Below are 18,961 nucleotides of genomic sequence, written 5' to 3' on the forward strand. Positions count from 1 at the left end.
CTAAAAATAAGTTGCATTTTATGGGTGCAAATTCCATTTGGATTGGAAGGTAACTGTTGAACATTTCAGGGCTGTAACAGCTTTCTTCTGTATGTGAATGTTATACAGGGCCTTTCCTTGTAACATAGCGTAAGCTTTAGTTGGTCAATTTTCCCAAATGATTCTGCATGGTTTTATCTACGACTCTGTATAACTGCAGGAATTCACAGGGGCATCACTTATTTCAAACATTCAGAAATTTGTGTTTGCTTTAGAAGAACCTTTCCTGGTTTTATTTGTTTTTTCTTCAAAGTCTCTGTATTGTTTAAGTACTAAAGTGTCTCTTTGCAAAAACATTACATATTTTTCTAAAAAATTATTTTCAGATTACTGTATATCGCCTTATTGATGGAAAAAGGTACTATGTGATAGTGAATTTCGATGTCCATTGTACATTTTTGCACTCAGGGGCAATATGTTGTATGCAAATTATAATTTGAAAAAAATTACATATTCCTCATATCAGTACTCACCCACATTACAAGAATAGCCCATGTATTCACATTGTGCATGTGGTTCCATTTCAAGTCTGCAGGTATTGGTGGCTGTGCCCACCTGGTCAACTTCATGGGTACCGACACCATAGCTGCAATAGTGACAGCCAGGAAGTTCTACGCCTGCAATATTGCAGGCTTCTCTATACCCGCAGCAGAACATAGGTACCTGACATACACCAGTGTTTGTTAATCACAATGACATTTTTGGGAATGCTGCCAGGTCCTTTTGGATTGGGAAAAATCGGGGGGTTTTTTTGCTAACAATTACTGGTATTACAAAATTGACAATTAAAAAAGTGTTTTGATATTATATTCACCAATGCATCAATTATCCAGCTCAACGGGAGATTAACTTAATGTTGAGATTTATGATAGAAAATAATGTTATTTTTAGAAACCTTCAATTTGATTGTTTAATGTCATTTTGGAAAAATATGTACTTGATTTATTTATGTTTTTGATTTATTTACTTTTCACGAAAAAAGACACTGCACACATTTCACAGTCATAGGTTTTTGGTCAATTAACTAGATTTTCTATTTATGGAGCTGAACATGAGTTCTTAGCTTGTAGCTACATGCATTTTGATGAAATCACCACATTGCTAATTAGAAGTACCATTTTTAACTTTGCATTCAATGTAGTTAAGGATCACTACCATTGATATTTAACATGCATTATTCTTTCCTTATATGGGAAGAAAAAACATTTTTGACCCCTGGACATCCTTTAAACATGTACTTATTGACAGATGGAAAAAAAATAATTGAAGGCCTGCAAGATAATTTCTTGTAGAGTTTAATTTAAACGTAAAAGAATTATCTATCAGAGATGTAATACTTCCTCCTTTCAGCTAATTTCCTCCCTTTCAATGTCAAACTAATTGTACAAATAGTTATTAAATTTGATGGATCTATGTGCAACTGAAGAGTTTAGTTTAACCTTGTAATGGGGGTAGGGCGTTTACCTCCCTTGAGGAGGTTCGTAAATCACACCCCTGTCTATTTATCATAACTATACTTACCAGTGAATGAAATTCAAATGGTTTGTTTAAACATTTTAAGGCTGAGTTTTGGAAAGAAAAAAACTACATTATACTGTTGTAATAAACAGCATAATAAATTTTCAATCCTTATTTCCAGCACAATCACTACCTGGGGAAAGGACGGGGAACAGGCAGCTTTCAAGAACATGTTGGAGCAGTTTCCAACAGGCCTCGTTGCATGCGTCAGTGACAGCTACAACATCTGGGACGCGTGCGAGAAGCTGTGGGGAGGGGCCTTGAAAGAGCTCGTCAGTGGTCGCAAGGACGGCGCCCTGGTTGTGCGACCTGATTCTGGTGACCCCCCTCAGGTGGTGGTCAAGGTAATGGATTCAGTATGATAGATGTTGCCACTAGGATTATGGTTATTCACTTGGATTGTGTGCCAGTATGTGTTGTGAATCTTTCTGAATGGAAATTACTTGATAATAACATGGGTTTCTTTAATGAATATGCATTTGCATTATGAACACAAAAGGACCCATTTTTATGCTCCCGGTAGGGTGGCATATAGCAGGTACACTGTCAGTACATCTGTCTGTCTGTCTTGCATTTGTCTCAGGATTCTTTTCCCTAAACTCTTTCAGATATTTACCTGATTTTTGTTGTACGAGTCTATCTGCATGAAGTTTCGTTTTGGTCCAGTGATTTTTATAGGGCCTTGGAGTTCTTTGAAATAACACTTTTCTGGAATGTTTTTTGGCAACGCTTTCAGGTTCTTAACTGATTTTTGGTGTGTGAGTCTACCTACATGACTAACAGATCAAGTTCGAGTTTTGTTGTGGTTAATTGATTTTTGGCAAAGTTATAGGCCTTGGACGTAACAATTTTCTCTAAAATAAACATTTTCCAGGATTGTTTAATGATCAATTCACATGATGACTGTCCAACCAACTTTCATTTGTGTACAATGGCATACAGTGGAGGCATTCGTGTACAATATACACATTTCTTATTCTTATTTATTCACCTGAGCTCTGAGTGATCAAGGTGATATCATGTGATCAATCAATGTCAGGTGTGCGATGTCAACTTTTAGCTCGTTATAACTCTAGAGACCACATTTGTCATCGAAATTATTGGAACTTGTTCAGAATGTTTCTCTGGACAATTTGTATGCCAGTTTTAAATCTGGGTCTCATGCATTTGAAAACTAGATCACCAGGTTAAATCTTATACAAACTTTGTTACCAGTCTAGAGGCCACATTAATGTCTCGATCTTGATGAAACCTGGTCAGAATGTTAATTAAGACAATATAAATGCTGAGTTTGAATCTGGGTTACGTGGGCCCAAAAACTAGGTCAATAGGTTACCACTCTAGAGGCCATATTTATGATTCAATCTAAATATAATACGGTTAGAATTTTACCATTAAATTTAGGCAATTTCGGCCATATTCGTTCAAAAACTAGGTCAACAGATCAAATATTAAAAAAACGATGTAACCACTTTAGAGGCCATATTCAACATATTCAAATAACTTAATTTTGGTCAGAAAGTTTATCTTGACAATATCTTCAGCGAGAATAAATCTGGATTTTAAGCATTCACAAACTTGGTCACCAGGTAACGTCTTAGAAAAATCTTGTTAACTCTTAAGAGGTAAATTTTATCATCAATCTTGCTGAACTTGGTCAGAATATTGGACAATTTCGAGATTGTTATCTCCACAATATCTTGGACAAGTTTGAATCTTGAAGAGATGCATCTTAAAGAAAGCTCTCTTGTCAAATCTTTAAACAACTTGTCAACTATCTAGAGGCCACATTTATGATTCATACTTTACACTATGAAGGCCATTTTTTGTCAAAAACTAGATCACGGTGACACCTGGTCAAGTCAGCAGCAATTTGTGTCTGTGAACTCAGGCCAGCGTCAAATAGCCATCATGAATCTATTGTTATAAGTATAAACATTAAAACTAGTAATCCAAAAACAAAATCAAGAATGATTTAAGTTTGATAGTGTTCATAACATTGACATTGTGCAGGTGTTGGAGATACTCAGCCATCAGTTCGGCAAAGTGCAGAACAAGAAGGGCTACAATCTGCTGCCCCCGTTCATCCGTGTGATCCAAGGGGACGGGATCAGCTATGAGTCGCTGGGCGACATTCTCGAGAACATGGAGAAGAACCAGTGGAGCGCGGAGAACCTTGCGTTTGGAAGTGGCGGGGCTCTACTGCAGAAGATGGACAGGGACACACAGAAGTGCGCATACAAGTGCAGCTATGCCGTCTGTAATGGGAAAGAGGTAAAGAGAAAGATGGAACATACAGTGTTTGAAATTGGAACAAGCTTTGGATTTGTAAATTGTGAACGGGCAGGCCAGATTCTCAATTTCAATAGTTTTTTTTATTGAGCTGAAGTTATATGAGCTGCATCATTCAAAAATGACCAGCCTCAGAAGCTACCATGTACATTAACAAGTGTTTACACATGCTTGTCTTGAGCTATGTTGGCTGTTTATGAAATAAGACCCATTTTCGCACATGACTTGTAATCAGGGCTTCCTTGGTTAAACTGCATATGTAGATAACTGACACAGGCAAATGTTTTCACTTGCTATATTTTTTAGTTCACCTGTCACGAAGTGACATGGTGAGCTTATGTGACCGTGTTATGTCCAGCGTCCGTGCGTGCGTGTGTGCGTGCGTGCGTCCGTCAACAATTTGTTTGTGTAGACAGTAGAGGTCACAGTTTTTATCCAATCTTTATGAAATGTGGTCAGAATGTTCATCTTGATGAAATCTGGGTTGGGATTGTATTTGGTCATCTGGGGTCAAAAACTAGGTCACTAGGTCAAATAATTGAAAAACCTTATGTAGACAATAGAGGTCACAGTTTTCATCCAATCTTTATGAAATTTGGTCAGAATGTTTATCTTGATGAAATCTGGGTTGGTATTGTATTTTGGCCATCTGGGGTCAAAAACTAGGTCACTAGGTCAAATAATAGAAAAACCTTGTTTAGACAATAGAGGTCACAGTTTTCACCCAATCTTAATGAAATTTGGTCAGAATGTTTATCGTGATGAAATCTGGGTTGGGATTGTATTTGGGTCATCGGGGGTCAAAAACTAGGTCACTGGGTCAAATAATAGAAAAACCTTGTGTAGACAATAGAGGTCACAATTTTCATCCAGTCTTTATGAAATTTGGTCAGAATGTTTATCTTGATGACATCTGGGGTGGGATTGTATTTGGGTCATCTAGGGTCAAAAAACTAGGTCACTAGGTCAAATAATAGAAAAACCTTGTTTAGACAATAGAGGTCACAGTTTTTATCCAATCTTTATGAACTGTGGTCAGAATGTTTATCTTGATAAAATCTGGATTAGGATTGTATTTGGGTCATCTGGGGTCAGAAACTAGGTCACTAGGTCAAATCATAGAAAAACTTGTGTAGACAATAGAGGTCACAGTTTTCATCAGATCTTCATGAAATATGGTCAGAATGTTTGTCTTGTTAAAATCTGGGTTGGGATTGAATTTGGGTCATCTAGGGTCAAAAACTAGGTCACTTGGTCAAAGTTTTGAAAAACTTTTGTAGACAGAAGAGGTCACAGTTTTCATCCAAACTTAATAAAATTTGGCCAGAATGTTAATCTTGATGGAATCTGGATTGGGATTGTATTTGGGTCATCTGGGGTCAAAAACTAGGTCACTAGGTCAAGTCATAGAAAAACCTTGTGTAGACAATAGAGATCATAGTTTTTGTCTGATCTTAATGAAATATGGTCAGAATGTTTATCTTGATAATATCTGATTTTTGATGGGATATGGGTCATCAGGGGTCAAAAATTAGGTAACCAGACAAATGCTAGTAAAACTTTGTGTAGAGGTCACAGTTTTCATAAGGTCTTAATGAAATTTTGTCAGAATGTATTAATTGATGAAATCTGGCTTGGGATTTATATGGGTCTGATAGAATTTAAGTTGATGTAGCAAGGTTAGTCAGGTGAGCGATTCAGGGCCATAATGGCCCTCTTGTTTAAAAGAATGTTTGCATGCTGGGAGCAAACTCTCTTGAACCACCATTTTTGTACATGTTTTCGCTAATGTGAATTCTTAACAGGTTGTATTAAACATGAAAAAAATCATCTGTACTGTCTGAAATATTTTCTTACATTTATCGAATTATTTTTGAGTTTACGAATGTAGTTTTGAAGATTTTGATAAAGCTGTTTTGTATATTAAGATGTTTTCAATGGTTTCAGGTTAATGTGTACAAAGAGCCAATCACTGATCTTGGGAAAAAAAGTAAGAAAGGTCGCCTGTCACTGGAACGCATGGAAGACGGGACATACATCACCAAGGAACAGGGCACTGGCGACCCTAAAAAAGTATGTGAAAAAAGGTTTTAACCCTTTCCCACTTAGAAGCAAAGTGAAAATGGCTATGTGCAAACAGCATAAAACCAGAACAGCTCATCAGTATCTAAGGCTTGGTGATAAAGCCTTAAAAACTTGAGTCTTGTAAGAAAGGTCTTAAATGAAATATAAATTTCTAAGGGACTACAAATGCGTGAAAATAAGTATCTAAGTGGTAAAGGTTTAAAGTGGCAGACATGCTTGAAGTCTCCTAGAAAATCAAATTAAATTTAAGACCTTTCTCAGTCTTCACGATAGTTCATTTTATCCACTAGCCATTCGGGCTTCTGGAATGGTAAAGACAAGTAGCCCAGCAGCAAAATTACTAGCCCAAAGTAAATTTGTTAAAATATACACCCTGATAAAGGGTTTCATCTTTCAATAGCAGTTAATCTATTAAAAGTAAAATTGTATCCAGGGTATGTTAACTGTAAAGCCTATTGCAAAAACAATTGCAACACAATATAACAAGTCAATGTAATTATGTCATTTATTAATTATAAGTATTTAACATGTGATAAACAACTTCTTCGTTCATCTAATCATCACTGCAATCCTGGAGATCCTCTTAGTCAGAAACCATATCTTGTAAAACAAGCAACCTGATAGTTATTTTCCAGAAGTTTACTTGACAAGTGAAGGCATGGATGGCATACTTTTATCATACATGTTGACTTTTTTCTTATGCTGTGTTTTTAAGCGTAGCTTATTAAACTCTGTCTTACAGAAGTAGCTTCTCCTTCATCACTGATTTTTTACCACTTTTCTTGAAATTCACGTTTCCGTGATTTTTCATAGTCATTTGTTGACTTACGATCAGAAGTGGGCAGTTTCTTGCCAGGCTTCACTCCAGCTACGTATTTAAGCATTATGCAGCCTTATGCGCGTAGGGACTTACAACTTTGGAAATAAACACACAAACAAGGTTACAAAGTAAAACGATGTTTATTCGGGAAATGCAAGCCGCGTACGTCGATAAGTTTACTTCAGCAGAAAACACATCAGCATGACGTGTGCCACTAGTAAATAACCAGTCTAAATTGTTCACCACGTGGCCTGTGTTACGACTCGAAAATGACCGTTGAATGTATGGACCAATCGGAACGCGTTTAAATCTCGTATTTTAGGCGAAGTTGAACAAAGTTCTGTCGGAAATCTTCGAGAAGTACTCACAAAATAATGACTTTTATCACACTTAAAAATGAAACAATATTGATACACGGAATTTCTACTGGCCCGACGGGCGTACAATATGGCAATTTTAATAGGCCCGAGCTATAATTTACACGCCCAGGCCAACGGGCGTGCGCTTATTTCGCAGACTGCTTTCATACTAAATTCAAGTTTCAATGGCTTCATTTTCAACCTTAAGATATTTTTTAGCAGCAAACAGCATAAAACATGAACAGATTGTGAGCTACTCGCAGGCTGTTCTGTTTTCATGCTAGTTGCAAATAGCCATTTTAACTTTTTCACTGAGATGGAAATTGTTATTACCTGCATGTTTTGGAAATTTCATTGATTTTCTTCATAATTTTAAACTTTTCGGATATCATTTGTGTTGTGTGTTAAAATATTGCAATTTAGAATTTATCTCTGCTTGTTTTATTCTTATCAGGCCATCTACCAAGAGGTACGGTAATAAAGTTTCCTCAAACTATAAATCATTAAAGGTGTAAAACAACTTGTCATCCTTCATTTGAATTGACTGACATAAAAGGTGTAGTAAATACACAAAAGGTACACACATACACTTTTATTTACAAGTGCTAACCCAATTTGTATTACTTGAAATACTAAGACTTCCAATATATGATTGTTTTTCAGGACTTACTTGTCACAGTATTTGAAAATGGAAAGCTGTTGAGGGACTATACCTTTGATGAGATAAGGAGGAACGCTGAGCTGCCCCTTTTATTAGAAAGGACACAAAACTAGCTGATCTCTAACAACCATCCCTGCAAGCGTAATATCCTGTCTTACCATGGCTCCATTGAAAAATTTAATGTAAATGTAATATTCCAATCTCTCCAGTCTGAAAAGCTGGAGTGAAATTCAAACCGAAGAAGATATTGTTTGTTCTGAATTTTAGTGCAACATTTGTGTTATTTTCGTAGGTTTGTGAAATTTGTTGGAGAACATTATGTTAACAGTTGAATAATTATTTAAACAGAATAAAATAATATCTTTTAAAATTAAAACATTCCTGGTGAAAAAGTTATTACATGTTCATAAATGTTGAAAGTATTTGCACTAATGAATGATTGACAAATAATCACGAAAATTATTGGGACAGAGCAGTTGATAATGAGCAGTTGATAATATGGATATAAGAGACAAAGATGAACAACAACGCACATACCTCTGAGGAATGTGTAAAATTAATAAATTCTTACATTTATGGTGTTTTTGTTTTTGCATACTGCCATTTCTTAATTTAACATTTGCTAAATTTCAATGATCCTTTCATTCAGAAATACATTTTGCACAAGCATATTTTTTGTTTAAATATAAATAATTTTCAAATTTCAGTCAAATTTATCATTTTTCATCCGAACACTATAGTTTACACAGTTAATGCCAGGAAGGAATCATTATATATAAAATCAGCCTTATTATTATCGAATACGAACTTAAGTATTAATCCATTTTTTTGCATGTTTTATTGCCTATTTGTCTTAAAACAATTTGGGGATAGTAATCTATAAGTTTCTACACTGATATTTTGGATTTTGTGCAACTTGTTAATGGCTGTTGTGGTGTTCATTTACTTGTACAATCTTACCAATTATATCAATTTTGTTATTTGCTTGTTCATGCTTGTGTTTATAATTCTTTTCACATAAACGTTTAAACATCATTTTCAGCTTATTTTCATCAGATCTGGTGTCTAGATTTCGCTCAGAAATCAAATTATTATTGACTTACATGGCAGTATGTCAAGATATTTGAAAGTGATGCAGTTTGGTCATAGTGCAATGATTTTACTGATTTATATGATTGCTGTAAAAAGAATTAAATTATGTCATATGATCATTATAACAAACTGCTTGCCAAAACTGTGATCATTGAAGTGTTGTATGTGCTTTGTATCACATGGAATGCTTTTGAGAATTAGTGATTTATGATAAGATTTTACATTGAATTCATAGATATATATGGGGCTGTTTTTAGTATATTGCCTGAAAACAATAATGTTCAAACACCTTGGTGTACATTCCAATACTGCCCAGAAAACAGGACATCTATATAATATGAGATCATCAATGTTTTAATGAAAAATACTTTAAAAGCCCTCATCTTGAGTCAATGTCAAATCAAAAGAAATTAACTATCCCCAGGAACTGGTGTTTAAAAAATTGATGTTCAAAATATCAGTAGTAACAAATCTTAAAAATGAGTTGAATGCTTTTTGTTATGTATTGTTATGTAAAGCAAATGCATTGTTCTAAAATCATATAAATGATGTGTTGTATGTACCAGTAAGCTCAATATCTTGTCCATTGCATTGTGATCACTGTACAAATAGAGTTTTGTGAACATACAAAATCGCCTAGTGCTTCAAGGTACCTATGCATATGACAGCACTTTGTCTTAACCCTTTCAGTGCGGGAACAGAATTTTAAAGGCCTTTGCAAACAGTTTGGATCCAGATGAGACGCCACAGAATTTGGCGTCTCATCAGGATCCAAACTGTTTGCTATTCTGATAGTATTCTTTGAAAAAAATCGAAGAAAATGCTAATTTTAGAAATTCAGCAGACGACATTTCAGCAGACGACACATTTCCCAGCATGCAAAGGGTTAAGTTGTGTAAAAATCTGTGTTCTGAATACCACGTGCAATGTCTCTTTGACTAAGTCATTGTCTGTAAAACATCAACTATTGGTGTGATTGTTTACAAAATATTTATGTACCAGGTAATTACAATTTTTTGGCCTTTATTGATTTTTTGTTCAAATAAATCAGTGACAAGTATAGGGATAATACACGTTTATGAGGGCATGATCATCTGCGGGCGCTCGAAAAATCCGTTCCTGCCCGAGTGCGCCCAAGAAAATGTGTATTTTCGCTATTATTGCATAAACAAATCACACATACCAAAATAAATTAAAATAACATTGAAAATAATATGTTATTTAACAATATGTTAGTTTATGCAATAATATCTATTCATACACAAATGGTAGGAAAATTGACGGGATCGAATGCGCAGGGGGGTCTGAAGCTGAGCTTCCTGCATATTGCATAAGACCCATTTTCACATGACGCTGCTTGTTCTATGTTTCATCATCATCAATAAGTTACTTGACAGATATGTTTAAAGGGACCTTTTGTTGTTTTGGTAAATAAACAAAATTGCAAAAAAATGTTTCAGATGTGCAAATGTTAGATGTAGTTGTGATATTTGCAAGGAAACAGAAATACTGAACATTTATAATGCTCTAAAATATCCATTGTATGCAGGGCAACAGATATTATTTTGGGTCAATTAGTTTTCACTGCAAGCTTTTTGTAACAATTAGTTTTTTCCCCTCAAAACTTTTTGTCAATTAGTTTTTTACAATTTGATCAAAACGTATATACATTTCTGGATCAGATTAGCGCTTCATTTTTGGATATTGATAATGCTCAGCATTTCTTATTCAAAATAAGACATTATATATTCACACAGACAATGGTTGTTTGTAAATATTAGTATTTATTGTATATTGACAAATAGATGATGGAGTCATTTTGTTTAAACCAGTTTCAACACTCCTGCCTATCTGTCTCAGATCATACTCACATTGCCCAACCCTCTCAATCGATGACATGCCAGTGGAAATCACGAAGTTGTTAGTTTTTGAGACACGGAATCGCAGCGGTGTTTTGAGCCGAATATTTCAGAATATGTCACCTGCGCTATTAAATGTGATAGTATACTCTTCACAATGTCTTTTCCCGACGGTTTGGGTCTCGTAACAAATTGTAAAATATTGGGCTCGAACGCCGTTTATGAAAGTTTCCTTACCCGACCGCGTTTAGCAGAGAACCTTTTTTCCGAACTTATTTCGGCGGAAGTAACTTTTACATTGACACCGGCCCGAAACGGTGTTTATATGAACTAACTGAAAATATTACGGCCGCACTAAAGGTTGCAATACACTAATTATAATTAAACGCGGTACGGCGGAAAATGGAACAAATAAAACGACGAAGAATCGATATCAATTCGTTTTCCATTTTCATAATCGTTTTCTGTACGATTGATTTTTAATTTCTATTCGTTTTCTGTCAAATACAAATCGTAAAAACGATAAATCGAGCCTTATCTGTTGCCCTGTTGTATGCATCTTTGATGATTTAAAAACTTGAATATTATAAAGTGTTACAAATGCGAAACGATTGAATAATTTGGAGAGTTTTGTTGATATCTTTATATTTTTGGACATTACACTGATTGCTTATAAAATACACCACTCACTGTGTGAGCACAGATGATCAAGTGGTTTCGGTGCTAGACTTTTACTCTAAGGGTCAGTGGTTCAAGCCCAGTGGAGGATTACATGTACTTCTTAAAAAAATCTTGTTTTTTACTGGAGCTATTTAGTTTAAATGTTTACTATGATCAATATAAAGCATTTAATTACAAACTTCAATTCATGCCAAAATCTGTTAAAAGGTCCCTTTAATGTATGTTTGTTGCTTCATGTTAGTGAATGAAATACCATTTGCCTAAATATTTATAAATTGAACCTCTCATTAACCTTTTATCCTAATTTTCATGAAAGGTATCTTACATGTAGAGAGAAACTTACCCAAAAGTTTAAGAAAAAAAAGAAGTACTGAATGTAAAGTTTGTAAATATGTTTACATCTGCTATTTTAAGGTTTCCTATGCACAAGACAAATGTGTTGTCATTATATTTTGTCATTGTCCTCTGTTATCATAATTGGTTGACAAGGTATTCAAAACTAACATCCAACAATAATCCCCTGCCTATCGCCTATAGGATGCCTTAAAAAGTTTTGTTATTTAATGAAATATGGTTAAAAGCATATTATGTCAAAATGATGTTTTAAAAAAGGAAAAAAGTACAACATTTGATGGAAAAAAATAAATATAGTATTTATTTAATATTATATGAAATATTGCGCAATGATGAACACTGATGCTTTGTTTATGTTATGAAAATTAGTTATTCATTGTTTATTTCATGTGAAAATAATCTAATCTTTATATGTATTTTGAAATATATTTTCTGGTTGATGCCATATTTTGATCATACAATTTTTTTGAAATTCACCATGTATTTATGCACAAGCATTGCTCATTGCATGTATTTTGTTATTTCGTTTTTAGAATAACAGTGCATCATGTACCTGTAGAAACATGTCTGCCACTGCAATTTTGTTAATAGTCTACACACATTTTCTACACACATTTTCTAAACTTTATTTAAAACAGCAACAACATTGTTTTGCCTATCTAATATGGAATAAATCAATGAAATAGAAAAGTTTTATAACATAAATAAATGCACGTTATTTTCTGGCTGTTTAGGTTGAATCACTTGTAAAGTGTACGTTGATAAGTAAGGTATATGCAATGTTTTGATTTTTATTAGCTCACCTGATTGCTCAGGTGAGCTTTTGTGACCGGTCTTTGTCCGTCTTCCGTCCGTCCGTCTGTCCGTCTGTCCGTCGTCCACATTTGGTTTGTAAACACTCTAGAGGCCACATTTCATGTCGGATGTTCATGAAACTTGGTCAGAAGATTTGTCCCAATGATATCTCGATCAAGTTCGAAACTGGGTCATGCTGGGTCAAAAACTAGGTCACTAGGTCAAAAAAAAGAAAAACCTTGTTAACACTGTAGAAGTCACATTTTATGCCCAATCTTCATGTAACTTTGTCAAAATGTTTGCCTTAATGATATGTTGGTCAAGTTCAAAAGTGGTTCTGGTCCGTTGAAAAACATGGCAGCCAGTGGGCGGGGCAGTTTTCCTTATTTGGCTATAGAGAAACCTTGTAAACACTCTGAAGTCACAATTTTTGCCCAATCATCATGAAAGTTGGTCAAAACATTGGTTTTATTGATATCACGGACGAGTTCGAAAATGGTCCAGATCCGTGAAAAAACATGGCCGCCAGTGGGCGGGGCATTTTTCTCTATATGTATATAGTGAAAACATGTGAACACTCTAGAAGTCACATGTTTGGCCCAATTTTCATGAAATTTGGTCAGAACATTTGTTTCCTTGATATGAGAGTTGAGTTCGAAAATGGTTCCGGTCAGTTGAATAAAATGGCTGCCGGGGGGGGGGGGCAGTTTTTCTTATTTGGCTATATAGAAACCTTGTAAACACTCTAGAAGTCACAATTTTGCCCAATCATCATGAAAGTTGGTCAAAACATTGGTTTTATTGAAATCACAGACGAGTTCGAAAATGGTCCAGATCCGTGAAAAAACATGGCCGCCAGTGGGTGGGGCATTTTTCTCTATATGTATATAGTCAAAACATGTGAACACTCTAGAAGTCACATGTTTAGCCCAATTTTCATGAAATTTGGTCAGAACATTTGTTTCTTTGATATGAGAGTTGAGTTCGAAAATGGTTCTGGTCCGTTGAATAACATGGCTGCCGGGGGGGCAGTATTCCTTATTTGGCTATAGAGAAACCTTGTGAACACTCTAGAGTCACATTTTTTGCACAATCATCATGAAAGTTGGTCAAAACATTGGTTTTATTGATATCTCGGACGAGTTCAAAAATGGTCCAGATTGGTGAAAAAACATGGCCGCCAGTGGGCGGGGCATTTTTCTCTATATGTATATAGTGAAAACATGTGAACACTCTAGAAATCACATGTTTTGCCCAATCATCATGAAACTTTGTACAAAGATTGGTTTTATATATATCACATAATTAATGCCATAATTATTGCCCTTAGATTGTCCAAATTTTCATTATATTATGCAAAATCCTTGTTAACACTCTAGAGGTCACAATTTTGTTTCAGATTTTATGAATCTTGGTCATAATATTTATTTTCGTAAGCAAAGTTTGATGTCTGGTAAGGGGGGTCAACTAAAAATATAGGTCACCAGGTCAAATCTTACAAAAACAAAAGCACTCCATATGCCAGAGTTTTAGTTCAATAATAATGAAACTTGACCAGGATGTTTGTCTGGACAATATCTAGGTCAAGTTAACCGTTTGGTAAAGATCGAATGAACCGACTCCTCTCAGGTGAGCGAACTAGGGCCATCTTGGCCCTCTTGTTTTTGATCTGAACAATCTGGTTTGTTGCAGTATATTGTTATTATTTATATCATAATATCCTATAATTTCATACATTCCTATTTATTCAGCCACCCTAATATCTTGGAATTTATTATATATCTCTTGATTTATTCATCTTTGTGTAGAAAAACTATTGGATTTTAGATTTTATTTTGAATAAATTACTATTCGGTAAAAATTAGCAAAAATTGCCTCTCATGTTGTGTAAATGCCAACAATTTTTTAAATATTTACTTTAAAAACACAATGTTAATTAGTCTATTAGAATATTCATTTCATGATTTATATCAAAATTAATTCTAAAGTTCAGTGCTTTCCTATCAAAATGATGACTCCGCGGACATATTGATTGGAAATTTGTGAACAAATCTGGGTTGCGAGTTGCTTTCTTAGCATTGGTATGTTACTTAGGAAATATGGTACTTTATTTTATTGTTAAGACGTACAAATTTCTTACCAGTGTTAAAATTGTTTTCATTCAGTATTAAAGTTGATATATAAATGCTTTTAGTTGCAAAATATACAGGAATGGAGGCTAAATCATTGTGGATTAATTTACGTTAATAAAGCATGTATTAATAACCCAAAACTAGTGTGTCTTTTTTCAGAAATATATATTTTGTTGTATGGCTTTCCAAAATGATTGCTGTACTACACATTATTTTGACGCATCTTTTCTCATTGATGTTATATAGTAATTAATACCAGTTTTGTAGATGAACAGATCATAATTACTAACAGATAAAATGTTTCATTAACTGCTTTTAATTTTGTACTTATCTGATGAATTGTCAACTGTTGTGTTGTCATTATAGTAATATATATTATGTATCGTTTTTATACGCCCGTCTATGACGGGACGTATTATGGTATACCCCGCGTCCGTCTGTCCGTCCGTCTGTCCGTCCGTCTGTCCGTCCGTCTGTCCGTCCGTCTGTCCGTCCGTCTGTCCGTCCGTCCGTCCGTCCGTCCGTCTGTTAATGTCGTACGCTACGTCAAATATCCTTTGACAGATTTTCTTCAAATTTTAACACAATCTTAATATTGATAAACCCTGATCCCCTTTCGTTTTTGACGGAATTCTGAATTGTCGTTCCAGAGTTATGGGACTTTGTTCGTCAAAATTTCGTGATTTCATTGAATGTCCTACTGTAGCTCAAATATCCTTCGATGGATTTTTTTCAAATTTCAACACAATCTTAATATTGATAAACCCTGATCCCCTTTCGTTTTTGACGGAATTCTGAATTGTCGTTCCAGAGTTATGGGACTTTGTTCGTCAAAATTTCGTGATTTCATTGAATGTCCTACCGTAGCTCAAATATCCTTCGATGGATTTTTTTCAAATTTTAACACAATCTTAATATTCATAAACCCTGATCCCCTTTCATTTTTGACGGAATTCTGAATTGTCGTTCCAGAGTTATGCGACTTTGTTCGTCAAAATTTCGTGATTTCATTAAATAAACTGAAGTAAAAAAATGATTCAAAGGGTTATTTATTACCTTACTACTTCATTGGCGAACGACGGGCGTATCATGCGCTCATGGCGCAGCAGTTTATTCACTATTTTCATCATTAACAAGTTTTTTATATACTATTTTAGTTTCTAATAAATATTAATTGACATATATGTGTGTGTATGTGTGTTTAGTTTTTTGTCCTTTTTAGCTCACCTGAGCACAACGTGCTCATGGTGAGCTTTTGTGATCGCCTTTTGTCCGTCGTGCGTTGTGCGGCGTCAACATTTGCCATGTTAACTCTCTAGAGGCCACATTTATTGTCCAATCTTTATGAAATTTGGTCAGAAGATTGGTCTCAATGATTTCTTGGATGAGTTCAAAAATGGTTACGTTTGCTTGAAAAACATGGCTGCCAAGGAGCAGGGCATTTTCTATATGACTATATATGGCTATAGTAAAATCTTGTTAACACTCTAGAGGCCACATTTATTGTCTGATCTTCATGAAACTTGGTCAGAAGATTCATCCCAATAATATCTTGGACGAGTTTGAAAATGATGCCTGTTGGTTGAAAAACATGGCCGCCAGGGGGCGGGCCATTTTTCCTTATATGGCTATAGTAAAACCTTGTTAACACTGTAGAGGCCACATTAATTTTCAGATCTTCATGAAACTTGCTGAGAAGATTTGTCCCAATGATATCTTGGATGAGTTCAAAAATGGTAACCTTTGCTTTAAAAACATGGCTGCCAAGGGGCAGGGCATTTTTCCTTATATGGCTATAGTAAAATCTTGTTAATACTCTAGAGGCCTCATTTATTGTCCAATCTTCATGAAACTTGGTCAGAAGAATCACCCCAATAATATCTTGGAGGAGTTTGAAAATGATGCCGGTTGGTTGAAAAACATGGCCACCAGGGGGCTGGGCATTTTTCCTTATATGGCTATAGTAAAACATTGTTAACACTCTAGAGGCCACATTTATTTTCCGATCTTCATGAAACTTGGTCAGAAGATTTGTCCCAATGATATCTTCGATGATTTTGAAAATGGTAACCTTTGCTTGAAAAACATTGCTGCCAAGGGGCGGGGCGGGGCATTTTTCCTTATGTTGCTATAGTAAAATCTTGTTAACACTCTAGAGGCCACATTTATAGTCCGATATTCATGAAACTCGGTCAGAAGATTCATCCCAATAATATATTGGACGAGTTCCAAAATGATGCCGGTTGGTTGAAAACATGGCCACCACAGGGGCGGGGCATTTTTCCTTATATGGATATTGTAAAACCTTGTTAACACTCTAGAGGTCACATTTATTTTCCGATCATCATGAAACTTGGTCAGAAGATTTGTCCCAATGATATCTTGGATGAGTTCGAAAATGGTTTTGGTTGCTTTAAAAACATGGCCACCATCGGCGGGGCATTTTTCTAAATGGCTATATTTGGCTATAGTAAAACCTTGTTAACACTCTAGAGGCCACATTTATTGTCCAATATTCATGAAATTTGGCCAGAATATTGGTCTCAATGATATTTTGGATGAGTTAGAAAATAATTATGTTTGCTTGAAAAACATGGCTCCCAAGGGGCGGGACATTTTTCCTTATATGGCTTTAGTTAACACTCTAAAGGCCACATTTACTGTCCGATCTTCATGAAACTTGGTCAGAAGATTCATTCCGATAATATCTTGGACGAGTTAAAAATTGATGCTGGTTGGTTGAAAAACATGGCTGCCAGGGGCGGGGCATTTTTCCTTATATGGCTATAGTAAAATCATGTTAACACTCTAGAGGCCACATTTATTTTCCAATCTTCACGAAACTCGGTCAGAAGATTTGTCCCAATAATATCTTGTTATCTCAGGTGAGCGACTTTGGGCCTTTCAGGCCTCCTTGTTTATCACTAGTTACTACATAGATTCGACATTATATTGGGGTCAAAAGAAACAACTAGATGTTTAGAGGCATGTGGACAGTATTTCCCCGAAATATATGCACACATTGAAAGACTAAATATTTAAGGGTTTTTTGCATATATGTAGCTGGTAACACTGGAATATTGATAAAATAATTAGGAAAAATTCAATTCAAAATAGCCTCCAATATGGTATTGAAAGCCAGAGCATACCTCCTCGTAGAGAAAATGGTGTCCTTAAATCGGAACCACAAAATAAAGCTAATATCCTATAAAGACATTTCCAAGATGCCTTCACACCGATCACCTCTGAAGCTATTTCTGACAAAGGTCTCAGCCAGACATCAACATCACAGAAAATGGAATTGCCAAACAATTACAAAACCTTACAATCCATAAAGCCTCAGGTCCAGATAAAATACCCTGCAGAGTACTGCAGAATGCAGATATATCCCCAAACCTGACTCTAATCTTTAAACAGTCCCTGCCCCTTGGAAAAATCCCATCTGATTGGAAGCATGCAAATGTATGCCCCTTCTATAGGAAAGGAGACAAACCTAATGCTATAAATAACAAACCTCTACATTCATTTGCTGTAAAATACTTGAACATGTCATCGCTAGCTCTATCATGTCCCACCTGGATAAAAATAATATTTTTTATGACTTCCAACACGGGTTTAGACATTCCCGTTCTTGTGAAACACAACTGATAGCATTCCTCCAAAACCTAACACAATCAAATTATCAAGGTATACAAACTGACATTATTATGGATTTTGATCAAGCGTTCAATTAAGAACTCCACCAGCACCTCTTTTACAAACTAAAATACTATGGAATTAATTCAAATGCTTTCTTCTGGATATCTGACTTTCTAGCAAACAGAACCCAGACTGTTGTCCTGGAGGGAACCATGTCAGACAAGGTACCTGCATCTTCCGGAGTCCCACAGGGCACTGTCTTGTAGCCCATCTTATTTCTGATCTATATAAATGACAGCGCTGATTATATTAAACATAGCACTCTAAAACTTTTTGCAGATTATAGCATCATCTACAAAAATATCAACAACCTCTCTGACGCCCAGAACCTAGAGCTAGATATTGAAGCACCTGGTCAATGGGAGCAGGAATGGTTGATGAAATTCCACTCTGAAAAATAAAACATCCTCAGTCTTACCGGTACTCAAAAAAGAAACCCCATAATCTTCTCGTATAGATTACATGATCACATCCTTGAAAAAGTAAATTATGCCAAATATCTATGTCTCACACTCTAAAGTAACCTCAAATGGGAAAACCATATTAACTCAATCACTTATAATGCAAACCAGACA

General features: G+C 35.3%; 1 protein-coding gene across 3 annotated transcripts in view; it reads left to right on the forward strand.

Annotated features, from left to right (window-relative positions):
* The window catches only part of LOC127832683 (nicotinamide phosphoribosyltransferase-like), a 128,398-nt gene that overhangs the window by 18,695 nt on the left and 90,742 nt on the right, over positions 1-18,961 (forward strand). For 2 of the 3 annotated variants that reach the window (XR_008027060.1, XR_008027059.1), the window contains exons 5-9: positions 568-698; positions 1,679-1,901; positions 3,571-3,831; positions 5,797-5,922; positions 7,777-8,522. Coding sequence is in view for 1 of the 3 variants with exons in the window: in XM_052358316.1 (XP_052214276.1) it covers positions 568-698; positions 1,679-1,901; positions 3,571-3,831; positions 5,797-5,922; positions 7,777-7,887 (852 nt within the window). In the remaining 2 variants the exon portion in view is untranslated. Of the gene's footprint in view, positions 1-567; positions 699-1,678; positions 1,902-3,570; positions 3,832-5,796; positions 5,923-7,776; positions 10,409-18,961 lie in introns of those variants that run through there. The other variant, XM_052358316.1, reaches the window with a different exon arrangement.

The sequence above is a fragment of the Dreissena polymorpha genome, chromosome 5 (genome assembly GCF_020536995.1).
Source record: "Dreissena polymorpha isolate Duluth1 chromosome 5, UMN_Dpol_1.0, whole genome shotgun sequence".
NCBI lineage: Eukaryota > Metazoa > Mollusca > Bivalvia > Myida > Dreissenidae > Dreissena > Dreissena polymorpha.